Source organism: Entelurus aequoreus, linkage group LG11 (genome assembly GCF_033978785.1).
Source record: "Entelurus aequoreus isolate RoL-2023_Sb linkage group LG11, RoL_Eaeq_v1.1, whole genome shotgun sequence".
In the NCBI taxonomy this organism is placed as follows: domain Eukaryota; kingdom Metazoa; phylum Chordata; class Actinopteri; order Syngnathiformes; family Syngnathidae; genus Entelurus; species Entelurus aequoreus.
The window spans coordinates 1,521,748-1,538,106 of record NC_084741.1 but is presented as its reverse complement, the minus strand read 5'-3'; the positions used below and the strand labels follow the sequence as shown (position 1 = coordinate 1,538,106).

At 34.2% G+C, this 16,359-nt stretch overlaps 1 protein-coding gene across 2 annotated transcripts in view; it reads left to right on the top strand.

The window, feature by feature from the left end:
* LOC133659690 (adenylate cyclase type 3-like) overlaps positions 1-16,359 on the top strand; it is an 85,440-nt gene that overhangs the window by 27,606 nt on the left and 41,475 nt on the right. The window contains exons 7-8 of one of the 2 annotated variants that reach the window (XM_062062282.1): positions 9,893-10,051; positions 13,103-13,256. The exons of the other annotated variant lie outside the window; for it this stretch is intronic. Coding sequence (XP_061918266.1) covers positions 9,893-10,051; positions 13,103-13,256 — 313 coding nt within the window. The remainder of the gene's footprint in view (positions 1-9,892; positions 10,052-13,102; positions 13,257-16,359) is intronic. 2 annotated transcript variants of the gene reach the window in all.

Here is a 16,359-nt window from a genome sequence, read left to right as displayed (position 1 = left end):
ACCTTTATCTTCACACCGGATTGTAAACTCTCATCTGGGAGGCGTATGCGATGTTTGTTTTTAATAAAGTTAATGTTGGAGAACACCTGCTCACATACATATGTGGGTGCAAAGATCGACAGGACTCCAAGTGCATACCGTAATTTCCGGACTATAAGCCGCTACTTTTTCCCCTCGTTCTGGTCCCTGCGGCTTATACAAGGGTGCGGCTTATTTACGGCCTGTTCTTCTCCGACACAGACGAAGAGGATTTGGGTGGTTTTAGTACGCAGGAGGAAGACGATGACACAATGATTAAAGACTGACTTTTCATATACCGGTAGGCTGCTTATTTTGATAACGTACATGCGAGCACTTTGTATTACTTTGCACCGTTGTATTATTTGTACTCTGCACGAATGCTGTTCGCCATGTCAAATATGTGAAAGTTTGATTGAATGATTGAAAGATTTATTGTTAATAAATGGGACGCTTTGCGTTCCCAAACAGTCATCTCTGTCCCGACAATCCCCTCCGTGGTAGCAGGAACCCCTATATACTACGCTAATTACACATCAAAACCCTGCGGCTTATAGTCGGGTGCGGCTTATATATGGAGCAATCTGTATTTTCCCCTAAATTTAGCTGGTGCGGCTTATAGTCAGGTGCGGCTTATAGTCCGGAAATTACGGTACTTGTTCATGTTCACATAAAAGTGGGGGATAGCGTTCCATGTTTGGAACACAAGTTTGTCTGCTTTGGGGAGGTTTTCAATATCACACTATTTGTGATTCTGAGCAAGAACAGCCTTCTGGCGTGAAACATCTTCAAGGTCCGCTGTTAACTTGGACACCCACATGTCTTTGTCGGTTGTCAGCCAGTTCCATCTCAAGATCAGGTAGACACGTAGAGAGAGAGAGAGAGCGAGCGAGTGAGAGAGTGAGAGAGCATAAAGCTTGTGTCGGCTTACGGTACAGAAGACTATATCCCCGCGCGTGATGGCAGGTTGAGCAGGCTTATGAAGGCAGCTCCCTCATTACAGGCAGGTGCGCTGATTGCCGGTGAATGATTGCAGCTGGCGGCGCGTCCCTGGATGTGCGCGGCCGTGGGCGTGTCCCGAGGTTTGACTAGCAGCCGCGGGTTGCCGACCCCTGTACTATACCAATACCGTACAACCCTACTATGGACTTCACATCTGTATCACTCTCTGAGTGCATCCAAGAGTCTGGACACCAGGGACACGCTGACTGACCGATCGGTATCCAGTTCGGTTTCGCGAATAAAGTACGGCCATTTCTAATTGCAATGCCTTTCAACGCCGATCCCCTCCAGCTGATACCAGATTTATTTTTGCTCCCTTGTCTGACTGAGGCGGCTCGCAACTGACTGTGTGTCTTGTGGGAGCCCTAAGATAATACTCCTCACTAGAGATGTCCGATAATATCAGCCTGCCGATATTATCGGCCGATATATGCGTTAAAATGTAATATAGGAAATTATCGGTATCGTTTTTTTTAATTATCGGTATCGTTTTTTTTTTAAAATTTTTTTAAAATTTTTTATTAAATCAACATAAAAAACACAAGATACACTTACCATTAGTGCACCAACCCAAAAAACCTCCCTCCCCCATTTACACTCATTCACACAAAAGGGTTGTTTCTTTCTGTTATTAATATTCTGGTTCCTACATTATATATCAATATATATCAATATAGTCTGCAAGGGATACAGTCCGTAAGCACACATGATTGTGCGTGCTGCTGGTCCACTAATAGTACTAACCTTTAACAGTTAATTTGACTCATTTTCATTAATTACTAGTTTCTATGTAACCGTTTTTATATTGTTTTACTTTCTTTTGTATTCAAGAAATTTTTTAAAATTTATTTATCTTATTTTATTTTATTTAAAAAATGCTTTAAAATGTAATATCGGAAATTATCGGTATCGTTTTTTTTAATTATCGGTATCGTTTAAAAAAAAAAAAATTAAATCCACATAAAAAACACAAGATACACTTACAATTAGTGCACCAACCCAAAAAACCTCCCTTCCCCCATTCACACTCATTCACACAAAAGGGTTGTTTCTTTCTGTTATTAATATTCTGGTTCCTACATTATATATCAATATATATCAATACAGTCTGCAAGGGATACAGTCCGTAAGCACACATGATTGTGCGTGCTGCTGGTCCACTAATAGTACTAACCTTTAACAGTTAATTTTACTCATTTTCATTAATTACTAGTTTCTATGTAACTGTTTTTATATTGTTTTACTTTCTTTTGTATTCAAGAAAACGTTTTTAATTTATTTATCTTATTTTATTTTATTTAAAAAATGCTTTAAAATGTAATATCGGAAATTATTGGTATCGTTTTTTTTTATTATCGGTATCGTTTTTTTTGTTGTTTTTTTTTTTTTTTTTTTTATTAAATCCACATGAAAAACACAAGATACACTTACAATTAGTGCACCAACCCAAAAAACCTCCCTCCCCCATTTACACTCATTCACACAAAAGGGTTGTTTCTTTCTGTTATTAATATTCTGCTTCCTACATTATATATCAATATATATCAATACAGTCTGCAAGGGATACAGTCCGTAAGCACACATGATTGTGCGTGCTGCTGCTCCACTAATAGTACTAACCTTTAACAGTTAATTTGACTCATTTTCATTAATTACTAGTTTCTATGTAACTGTTTTATATTGTTTTACTTTCTTTTGTATTCAAGAAAATGTTTTTAATTTATTTATCTTATTTTATTTTATTTAAAAAATGCTTTAAAATGTAATATCGGAAATTATCGGTAACGTTTAAAAAAAAAAAAATTAAATCCACATAAAAAAACACAAGATACACTTACAATTAGTGCACCAACCCAAAAAACCTCCCTCCCCCATTTACACTCATTCACACAAAAGGGTTGTTTCTTTCTGTTATTAATATTCTGCTTCCTACATTATATATCAATATATATCAATACAGTCTGCAAGGGATACAGTCCGTAAGCACACATGATTGTGCGTGCTGCTGCTCCACTAATAGTACTAACCTTTAACAGTTAATTTGACTCATTTTCATTAATTACTAGTTTCTATGTAACTGTTTTATATTGTTTTACTTTCTTTTGTATTCAAGAAAATGTTTTTAATTTATTTATCTTATTTTATTTTATTTAAAAAATGCTTTAAAATGTAATATCGGAAATTATCGGTAACGTTTAAAAAAAAAAAAATTAAATCAACATAAAAAACACAAGATACATTTACAATTAGTGCACCAACCCAAAAAACCTCCCTCCCCCATTTACACTCATTCACACAAAAGGGTTGTTTCTTTCTGTTATTAATATTCTGGTTCCTACATTATATATCAATATATATCAATACAGTCTGCAAGGGATACAGTCCGTAAGCACACATGATTGTGCGTGCTGCTGGTCCACTAATAGTAACCTTTAACAGTTAATTTGACTCATTTTCATTAATTACTAGTTTCTATGTAACTGTTTTTATACTGTTTTACTTTCTTTTGTATTCAAGAAAATGTTTTTAATTTATTTATCTTATTTTATTTTATTTAAAAAATGCCTTAAAATGTAATATCGGAAATTATCGGTATCGTTTTTTTTAATTATCGGTATCGTTTTTTTTTTTTTTTAATTAAATCAACATAAAAAACACAAGATACACTTACCATTAGTGCACCAACCCAAAAAACCTCCCTCCCGCATTCACACTCATTCACACAAAAGGGTTGTTTCTTTCTGTTATTAATATTCTGGTTCCTACATTATATATCAATATATATCAATACAGTCTGCAAGGGATGCAGTCCGTAAGCACACATGATTGTGCGTGCTGCTGGTCCACTAATAGTACTAACCTTTAACAGTTAATTTTACTCATTTTCATTAATTACTAGTTTCTATGTAACTGTTTTTATACTGTTTTACTTTCTTTTGTATTCAAGAAAATGTTTTTAATTTATTTATCTTATTTTATTTTATTTAAAAAATGCCTTAAAATGTAATATCGGAAATTATCGGTATCGTTTTTTTTTTAATTATCGGTATCGTTTATTTTTTTTTAAATTAAATCAACATAAAAAACACAAGATACACTTACCATTAGTGCACCAACCCAAAAAACCTCCCTCCCCCATTTACGCTCATTCACACAAAAGGGTTGTTTCTTTCTGTTATTAATATTCTGGTTCCTACATTATATATCAATATATATCAATACAGTCTGCAAGGGATACAGTCCGTAAGCACACATGATTGTGCGTGCTGCTGGTCCACTAATAGTACTAACCTTTAACAGTTAATTTTACTCATTTTCATTCATTACTAGTTTCTATGTAACTGTTTTTATATTGTTTTACTTTCTTTTGTATTTAAGAAAATATTTTTAATTTATTTATCTTATTTTATTTTATTTAAGAAATGCTTTAAAATGTAATATCGGAAATTATCGGTATCGTTTTTTTTAATTATCGGTATCGTTTTTGTTTTTTTAAATTAAATCAACATAAAAAACACAAGATACACTTACCATTAGTGCACCAACCCAAAAAACCTCCCTCCCCCATTTACACTCATTCACACAAAAGGGTTGTTTCTTTCTGTTATTAATATTCTGGTTCCTACATTATATATCAATATATATCAATACAGACTGCAAGGGATACAGTCCGTAAGCACACATGATTGTGCGTGCTGCTGGTCCACTAATAATACTAACCTTTAACAATTAATTTTACTCATTTTCATTCATTACTAGTTTCTATGTAACTGTTTTTATATTGTTTTACTTTCTTTTGTATTCAAGAAAACGTTTTTAATTTATTTATCTTATTTTATTTTATTTAAAAAATGCTTTAAAATGTAATATCGGAAATTATCGGTATCGTTTTTTTTTTATTATCGGTATCGTTTTTTTTAAAAAAAAAGTTTTTAAATTTTTTATTAAATCCACATAAAAAACACAAGATACACTTACCATTAGTGCACCAACCCAAAAAACCTCCCTCCCCCATTCACACTCATTCACACAAAAGGGTTGTTTCTTTCTGTTATTAATATTCTGGTTCCTACATTATATATCAATATATATCAATACAGTCTGCAAGGGATACAGTCCGTAAGCACACATGATTGTGCGTGCTGCTGGTCCACTAATAGTACTAACCTTTAACAGTTAATTTTACTCATTTTCATTCATTATTAGTTTCTATGTAACTGTTTTTATATTGTTGTACTTTCTTTTTTATTCAAGAAAATGTTTTTAATTTATTTATCTTATTTTATTTTATTTAAAAATGCTTTAAAATGTAATATCGGAAATTATCGGTATCGTTTTTTTTTATTATCGGTATCGTTTTTTTTTTTTTTTTAATTAAATCAACATAAAAAACACAAGATACACTTACCGTTAGTGCACCAACCCAAAAAACCTCCCTCCCCCATTTACACTCATTCACACAAAAGGGTTGTTTCTTTCTGTTATTAATATTCTGGTTCCTACATTATATATCAATATATATCAATACAGTCTGCAAGGGATACAGTCCGTAAGCACACATGATTGTGCGTGCTGCTGGTCCACTAATAGTTCTAACCTTTAACAGTTAATTTTACTCATTTTCATTCATTATTAGTTTCTATGTAACTGTTTTTATATTGTTTTACTTTCTTTTGTATTCAAGAAAATGTTTTTAATTTATTTATCTTATTTTACTAATTTTTTTAAAAAGTACCTTATCTTCACCATACCTGATTGTCCAAATTAGGCATAATAATGTGTTAATTCCACGACTGCATATATCGGTTGATATCGGTTGGTATCGGTAATTAAAGAGTTGGACAATATCGGAATATCGGATATCGGCAAAAAGCCATTATCGGACATCCCTACTCCTCACCTCTATTGTGGACAATGGAGGACATTTTGTTACACACTAAACAATAGCGAGCTAAGAGCAGACATGCTAATCGCCAAGCTAGCCTGAAACTTAGACTTAGACTTGCTTTTTATTGTCATTCAAATGTTACGGTACAGATAAGAAGTTGCATTAGCTCATGGTAGTGCAGGATAGAAGAGCAATAATGTGCAGATATAAATAAATAGATTACTGTACAGATAAATATAATCCATGTTTATGGGTGTATGTTATATTGTCTTTATATTCCAGCCAGTAATCCATTTTTGGAGGGAATTATTACGATGCGTTCAAGAGTCTTACGGCATGAGTGAAGAAGCTGTTACAGAACCTGGAGGTTCTGCTACGGAGGCTGCGGAACCTCCTTCTAGACCAGTGGTTCTTAACCTGGGTTGGATGGAACCCTAGGGGTTCGGTGAGTCGGGCTCAGGGGGTTCGGCTGAGGTCAAGACACACCCGACTCATCGTGTGAATACAAACTTCTCCTTATGGGCGTATTGCGGATACGGCAACAGCTGACTGGTTTGCAGGTGTGTCATTTGTTGTGAGTTTATGCACTGTGTTGCTTTTGTTCTTTGAACAAGGTGATGTTCATGCACGCTTCATTTTCTGCACCAGTAAAAAAACATTGTAACTCTTTAGTATGGGGAACATATTCACCATTAATGAGTTGCTTATTAACATGCAAATTAGTAACTAGTCATTATTAAGTACTTATTAATGCCTTATTCGGCATGGCCTTATTCTAACCCTAACCCTCTAACCCTAACCCTAACCAAATAACTCTAAATGAAGTCTTTATTGCTTACAATATGTTCCCCTAGTGCAGGGGTTGGCAACCCGCGGTATCGTTTTTTTTTATTATCGGTATCGTTTATTTTTTTTAAAAATTAAATCAACATAAAAAACACAAGATACACTTACAATTAGTGCACCAAGCCAAAAAAAACCTCCCTCCCCCATTTACACTCATTCACACAAAAGGGTTGTTTCTTTCTGTTATTAATATTCTGGTTCCTACATTATATATCAATATATATCAATACAGTCTGCAAGGGATACAGTCCGTAAGCACATATGATTGTGCGTGCTGCTGCTCCACTAATAGTACTAACCTTTAACAGTTAATTTTACTCATTTTCATTCATTATTAGTTTCTATGTAACTGTTTTTATATTGTTGTACTTTCTTTTTTATTCAAGTAAATGTTTTTAATTTATTTATCTTATTTTACTAATTTTTTTAAAAAGTACCTTATCTTCACCATACCTGGTTGTCCAAATTAGGCATAATAATGTGTTAATTCCACGACTGCATATATCGGTTGATATCGGTTGATATCGGTATCGGTAATTAAAGAGTTGGACAATATCGGAATATCGGATATCTTTGCTTATTAACATGCAAATTAGTAACTAGTCATTATTAAGTACTTATTAATGCCTTATTCGGCATGGCCTTATTCTAACCCTAACCCTCTAACCCTAACCCTAACCCTAAACAAATAACTCTAAATGAAGTCTTTATTGCTTACAATATGTTCCCCTAGTGCAGGGGTTGGCAACCCGCGGCTCTAGAGCCGCATGCGGCTCTTTAGCGCCGCCCTAGTGGCTCTCTGAAGCTTTTTCAAAAATGTATGAAAAATGGAAACAGATGAGGGGAAAAAAAATAATTTTTGTTTTAATATGGTTTCTGTAGGAGGACAAACATGACACAAACCTCCCTAATTGTTATAAAGCACACTGTTTATATTAAACATGCTTCACTGATTCGAGTATTTGGCGAGCGCCGTTTTGTCCTACTAATTTTGGCGGTCCTTGAACTCACCTTAGTTTCTTTACATGTATAACTTTCTCGGACTTTCTAGGACGTGTTTTCACTCTTATGCCACTTCTTTTTCTGTCTCATTTGGTCCACCAAACTTTTAACGTTGTGCGTGAGTGCACAAAGGTGAGTTTTGTTGATGTTATTGACTTGTGTGGAGTGCTAATCAAACATACTTGGTCACTGCATGACTGCAAGCTAATCGATGCTAACATGCTATTTAGGCTAGCTATATGTACATATTGCATCATTATGCCTCATTTGTAGCTATATTTGAGCTCATTTAGTTTCCTTTAAGTCATCTTAATTCAATGTATATCTCATGACACACTATCTGTATGTAATATGGCTTCTAATTTGTTGCGGCTCCAGACAGATTTGTTTTTGTATTTTTGGTCCAATGAGTGAGGGCCGACATCCGGGCAACTGAGCTACATACGGGTTCTTCGAGCCATAGCAACAAGACTGGCGTTGAAAACAACCCGTTGCCATTACTCTTTAACGCTGGTTAAACCCGTCATTCTGCCTCCAAAATGCCGAAAAACTGTGTTGTTTTTGGTTGTGCTAACCACAACAGGAAACAGGGAAAACAAAGGTTGTATTTTGTTCTGCCAAAGCGCGATAAAAGCCCACAGAGACGAGACAAATGGCTCGCAGCTTTACACCGGGAAAACGAGGACGGTTCTCACTGGAGTCCCCCCAAAGTCCCGGGTCGTGTGTTCGGATCACTTCGTTTCTGGTAAATATAAGGAACAAAAATCCACCTTCTTAACCACAACTTGGCTATACCGTCCGTGCTAATGTTGTACTTGTTGAATTTTTACCTTATAACGTTCGACAGCTGAAGTTGTTGTTGTACAAAAATAACATGCGGTATATACTATATAGTCTATAGCAGGGGTCACCAACCTTTTTGAAAGCAAGAGCTACTTCTTGGGTAGTGATTAATGCGAAGGGCTACCAGTTTGATACACACTTAAATAAACTGCCAGAAATAGCCAATTTGCTCAATTTACCTTTAACTCTATGTTATTATTAATAATTAATGATATTTACACTTAATTGAACGGTTTAAAAGAGGACAAAACACGAAACAAATGACAATTAAATTTTGAAACATAGTTTATCTTCAATTTCGACTCTTTAAAATTCAAAATTCTACCGAAAAAAAAAGAAGAGAAAAACTAGCTAAATCGACTCTTTTTGAAAAAATTAAAAATATAATTTATGGAACATCATTAGTAATTTTTCCTGATTAAGATTAATTTTAGAATTTTGATGACATGTTTTAAATAGGTTAAAATCCAATCTACATTTTGTTAGAATATATAACAAATTGGACCAAGCTATATTTCTAACAAAGACAAATCATTATTTCTTCTAGATTTTCCAGAACAAAAATTTTAAAAGAAATTCAAAAGACTTTGAAATAAGATTCAAATGTTATTCTCCAGATTTTCTAGATTTGCCAGAATATTTTTATTGAATTTTAATCATAATAAGTTTGAAGAAATATTTCACAAATATTCTTCGTCGAAAAAACAGAAGCTACAATTAAGAATTAAATCAAAATATATTTATTATTCTTTACAATAAAAAAATACATTTACTTGAACATTGATTTAAATTGTCAGGAAAGGAGAGGAAGGAATTTAAAAGGTAAAAAGGTATATGTGTTTAAAAATCCTAAAATCATTTTTTAGGTTGTATTTTTTCTCTAAAATTGTCTTTCTGAAAGTTATCAGAAGCAAAGTAAAAAAAATAATGAATTTATTTAAACAAGTGAAGACCAAGTCTTTAAAATATTTTCTCGGATTTTCAAATTCTATTTGAGTTTTGTCTCTCTTAGAATTAAAAATGTCGGGCAAAGCGAGACCAGCTTGCTAGTAAATAAATACAATTTAAAAAATAGAGGCAGCTCACTGGTAAGTGCTGCTATTTGAGCTATTTTTAGAACAGGCCAGCGGGCTACTCATCTGGTCCTTACGGGCTACCTGGTGCCCGCGGGCACCGCGTTGGTGACCCCTGGGTTAAACGAATGTCAGAAAGATGAATAGTCTGCAACTTAAGGGGTCATTTTTTACACTTGTTTATTTTTTGACCGATTATGTGGATGTGGTGTCACACCAGGTACGTGCGGGAGAAAACCCAGACGGACGTTGACATGCGGGTGGGCGTGCACAGTGGCACGGTCCTGGGAGGAGTTCTGGGCCAGAAGCGCTGGCAGTACGACGTGTGGTCCACTGACGTCACCGTCGCCAACAAGATGGAGGCCGGCGGCATACCGGGGTAACCACACACATTGTCATGTCACTATGATGTCATAATTCTCTACATTGCGTGTATTTTTTTCAAAAATGTCAAATATGTCAGGACAAATTTCAGGTAATGTTGAGAAATTTGTTGAGTAATGTTTTTCTGTCCCCGTGGGAGCGAAAACCTGACATTGTACTCACGCCGTGGGCTCCAAAACATGGTAATCAGTAGAATAGTTGGGCACATGGAATTGTCCAAAATGTTTTGGTATCCTGGAGCATTCCAAGTTCCTTTCACTGGAACTAAGGGGCCAAGCCCAACCCCACACCATAATTCCTCCTCCACCAAATTTCACACTTTGCACAATGCAGTCCGAAATGTAGCGTTCCCTTGGCAACCTCCAAACCCAGACTGGTCCATCAGATTGCCAGATGGAACATTTTGACCAAAGAACCAGCATTACATGTTCAAAAATCATAACATGGCCCCTTTAATGGGAAAATGGCCGCCACGTAAACACTTTGTTTAGATGTATATAATAGTACTAATAAGTTATTATGTTTATGTTGTTTAGATGTATATAATAGTACTAATAAGTTATTATGTTTATGTTGTTTAGATGTATATAATAGTACTAATAAGTTATTATGTTTATGTTGTTTAGATGTATATAATAGTACTAATAAGTTATTATGTTTATGTTGTTTAGATGTATATAATAGTACTAATAAGATATTATGTTTATGTTGTTTAGATGTATATAATAGTACTAATAAGTTATTATGTTTATATTGTTTAGATGTATATAATAGTACTAATAAGTTATGTTTATGTTGTTTAGATGTATATAATAGTACTAAAAAGTTATTATGTTTATGTTATTTAGATGTATATAATAGTACTAATAAGTTATTATATTTATGTTGTTTAGATGTATATAATAGTACTAATAAGTTATTATGTTTATGTTGTTTAGATGTATATAATAGTACTAATAAGTTATTATGTTTATATTGTTTGGATGTATATAATGGTACTAATTAGTTATTATGTTTATGTTGTTTAGGTGTATATATATATATATAATATAATATAATAGTGTGTATATAATACAATATATATAATAGTGTGCATATAATACAATATATATAATAGTGTGTATATAATAGTGTATATAATACAATATATATATAATAGTGTGTATATAATACAATATATATATAATAGTGTGTATATAATACAATATATATATAATAGTGTGTATATAATACAATATATATAATAGTGTGTATATAATACAATATATGTATATAATAGTGTGTATATAATACAATATATATAATAGTGTGTATATAATAGTGTATATATTACAATATATATATAATAGTGTGTATATAATACAATATATATATAATAGTGTGTATATAATACAATATATATAATAGTGTGTATATAATACAATATATATATATAATAGTGTGTATATAATACAATATATATAATAGTGTGTATATAATACAATATATACAATAGTGTGTATATAATACAATATATATAGTGTATATAATATAATATATATAATAGTGTGTATATAATACAATATATATATAATAGTGTGTATATAATACAATATATATATATATAATAGTGTGTATATAATACAATATATATAATAGTGTGTATATAATACAATATATATAATAGTGTGTATATAATACAATATATATATATAATAGTGTGTATATAATACAATATATATATATAATAGTGTGTATATAATACAATATATATATATAATAGTGTGTATATAATACAATATATATATAATAGTGTGTATATAATACAATATATATATAATAGTGTGTATATAATACTATATATATAATAGTGTGTATATAATATAATATATTTAATAGTGTGTATATAATACAATATATTTAATAGTGTGTATATAATACAATATATATAATAGTGTGTATATAATACAATATATATAATAGTGTGTATATAATACAATATATATATAATAGTGTGTATATAATACAATATATATAATAGTGTGTATATAATACAATATATATAATAGTGTGTATATAATACAATATATATATAATAGTGTGTATATAATACAATATATATATATAATAGTGTGTATATAATACAATATATATATATATATAATAGTGTGTATATAATACAATATATATATATAATAGTGTGTATATAATACAATATATATATATAATAGTGTGTATATAATACAATATATATATAATAGTGTGTATATGATACAATATATATAATAGTGTGTATATAATACAATATATATAATAGTGTGTATATAATACAATATATATAATAGTGTGTATATAATACAATATATATATAATAGTGTGTATATAATGTTACACAAATGAAAACAGAATCTTACTTTTGTCAGAGTTTGTTGGTGACGAACCCCAAGGTGCAGAGATGATGGCAGGCATAGTGCGGGAAAACATGATTTAATTAAATACTTTGGCAAAAAACAAACAAAAGGGAACAAACAAAAGGCGGAGAACAAACTAGGCTCTGAACTAAAATAGCACAAAGGCTAACTGTGGACAAGAAACAAAAACACTTACTGTGACACGAATAAACAAAAGTCACGTGGCAAGAAACGAGCAGGATGAACTATGATAGGAGCAGAGCTACAACAACATGTATACATGACAGCTAGTAGTGACATAGACAGGTAGACACTACAATAATCCAGCCGTGACTGGAGGGCAGGGCAGGTTTAAATAGGCAGCTGGCTGACTGGCACCAGGTGTGGCCACATGCCAATCAGCCACAGCTGAGGGGACAAAGCACTCAGGGAGACAATCAGGAAATGAAGACAAAATAAAAGCACTGACAGGAAACTAAGAACAGGAAACCAAGACAAACGCAGAGGAAAACTAAAACTTGACCAAACTGTCAGGGACAACCCTGACAACTTTATGACAATCAAATATTTGGTGCCTTTTCAATTTGGTGTAAATATGGCAAAAAGTCCTTTTAGTGGCATGAATGTGACCTGTGACCTGTGACCTGTGACCCTAGGCGCGTGCACATCTCCCAGAGCACCAAGGAGTGTCTTCTTCACGGGCAGTTTGAGGTGGAGCCAGGTCATGGAGGTCAGCGCTGTGACTACCTGAGGGAGAGAGGCATCCACACCTACCTGGTGGTGGTCTCCAACAATGGCATCAGCAGTGTGGTGAGTAACATGCAGGAACCCACTACACAATCCTCTGCTACAACCTGCAATGCACCCCAAAAGCATCAACAATGCAGGAACCCACACCAAATCATCTGGTAGAAACTGCAATGCAGAAACCCACTCCAAAATCATCTACCATGCAGGAACCCACTCCAAAATAATCTGGTAGAACCTGCAATGCAGGAACCCACTCCAAAATAATCTACCAGGCAGGAACCCACTCCAAAATCATATTCAACGCAGAAACCCACTCAAAAGTCATCCACATTGCAGGAACACACTCCAAAATCATCTGGTAGAACCTGCAATGCAGGAACCCACTCCAAAATAATCTACAATGCAGAAACCCACTCAAAAGTCATCCACATTGCAGGAACACACTCCAAAATCATCTGGTAGAACCTGCAATGCAGGAACCCACTCCAAAATAATCTACAATGCAGGAGCCCACTCCAAAATCATCTACATTGCAGGAACCCACTCCAAAATCCTCTGGTAGTACCTGCAATGCAGGAACCCACTCTAAAAGCATCTACCTTGCAGGAACCCACTCCAAAATCATATTCAACGCAGAAACCCACTCAAAAGTCATCCACATTGCAGGAACACACTCCAAAATCATCTGGTAGAACCTGCAATGCAGGAACCCACTCCAAAATAATCTACAATGCAGAAACCCACTCAAAAGTCATCCACATTGCAGGAACACACTCCAAAATCATCTGGTAGAACCTGCAATGCAGGAACCCACTCCAAAATAATCTACAATGCAGGAGCCCACTCCAAAATCATCTACATTGCAGGAACCCACTCCAAAATCCTCTGGTAGTACCTGCAATGCAGGAACCCACTCTAAAAGCATCTACCTTGCAGGAACCCACTCCAAAATCATCTGGTAAAACCTGCAATGCAGGAACCCACTCCAAAATCATCTAAAATGCAGGAACCCACTCCAAAATCATCTACAATGCAGGAACCTACTCCAAAATCATCTGGTAGAAACTGCAATGCAGGAACCCACTACAACATCATCTACAATGCAGGAACCCACTGCAAATCATCTGGTAGAAACTGTAATGCCGGAACCCACCCCAAAATCATCTACAATGCAGGAACCCACTCCAAAATCGTCTAAAATGCAGGAACCCACTACAGAGTCCTCTGGTACAACCTGCAATGCACTCCAAAAGCATCAACAATGCAGGAACCCTCGCCAAATCATCTGGTAGAAACTACAATGCAGGAACCCACTCCAAAATCATCTACCATGCAGGAACCCACTCCAAAATGATCTGGTAGAACTTGCAATGCAGGAACCCACTCCAAAATCATCTACCATGCAGGAACCCACTCCAAAATCATCTTCAATGCAGGAACACTCAAAAGTCATCTACATTGCAGGAACCCACTTCAAAATCATCTGGTACAACCTGCAATGCAGGAACCCACTCCAAAATCATCTACCATGCAGGAACCCACTCCAAAATCACCTACAACGCAGGAACCTACTCCAAAATCATCTGGTAGAACCTGCAATACAGGAACCCACTCCTAAATCATCTACAAAGCAGGAACCTACTCCAAAATCATCTGGTAGAACGTGCAATACAGGAACCCACTCGCAAATCATCTACAAAGCAGGAACCCACTCCAAAATAATCAACAATGCAGGAACCCAATACAGAATCATCTGGTAGAACCTGCAATGCAGGAACCCACTCCAAAATCATCTGGCACTTTTTTTTACTAGTGTACAATGGATGTACCGTGCACGTGGTGTCAACATCACAACAAAGTCGTACTCATAAAAATCGCACACAACACAGTCACAAAAGTAGTACACAAAGTAGTGGTACACAAAGTAATACACAACAAAGTCGTAGACAAAGTAGTTGTACACAACAAAGACGTACGCAACAAAGTAGTATTTAACAAAGTAATGGTACACAAAGTAGAACTACACAACAAAGTAGTACACAACAAAGTTGTACTCAACAAAGTCATGTACACAAAGTAGAAGTACACAACAAAGTAGTACACAACAATGTCATATGCAACAAAGTCATACACAACAAAGTCGTACACAACAAAGTAGTACACACCAAAGTAGTACACAACAATGTCGTATGCAACAAAGTCGTACACATCAAAGTAGTACACAACAAAATTGTATGCAACAAAGTCGTACACAACAAAGTAGTACACAACAATGTCGTACACAACAAAATTGTACTCAACAAAGTTGTATTCAACAAAGTTGTACTCAACAAAGTAGTGGTACACAAAGTAGTCGTAAACAAAGTAGTGATACACAAAGTAGTCGTACACAACAAGGTAGTACACAACAAAGTAGTACACAACAATATCGTACTCAACAAAGTTGTACTCAACAAAGTAGTGGTACACAAAGTAGTTGTACACAACAAGGTAGTACACAACAAAGTAGTACACAACAATATCGTACTCAACAAAGTTGTACTCAACAAAGTAGTGGTACACAAAGTGGCTGTACACAAAGTAGTTGTACACAACACGGTAGTACACAACAAAGTTGTACTCAACAAAGTAGTGGTACACAAAGTGGTCCTACACAACAATGTTGTATGCAACAAAGTAGTACACAACAATGTTGTATGCAACAAAGTAGTACACAACAATGTCGTGCAAAACAAAGTAGTACTCAGCAAAGTTGTAGTCAACAAAGTTGTACTCAACAATGTCGTACACAACAAGGTAGAACACAACAAAGTAGTACTCAACAAAGTAGTGGTACACAAAGTAGTCGTAAACAAAGTAGTGGTACACAACAAGGTAGTAAACTTCAAAGTAGTACACAACAATGTCATATGCAACAAAGTAGTAATCAACAAAGTAGTGGTACACAAAGTAGTCGTAAACAAAGTAGTGGTACACAACAAGGTAGTACACATCAAAGTAGTACACAACAATGTCGTATGCAACAAAGTAGTACTCAACAAAGTAGTGGTACACAAAGTGGTCGTACACAAAGTAGAAGTACACAACAAAGTAATACACAACAGTGTCATATGCAACAAAAACATACACAACAATGTCGTACGCAACAAAGTAGTACTCAGCA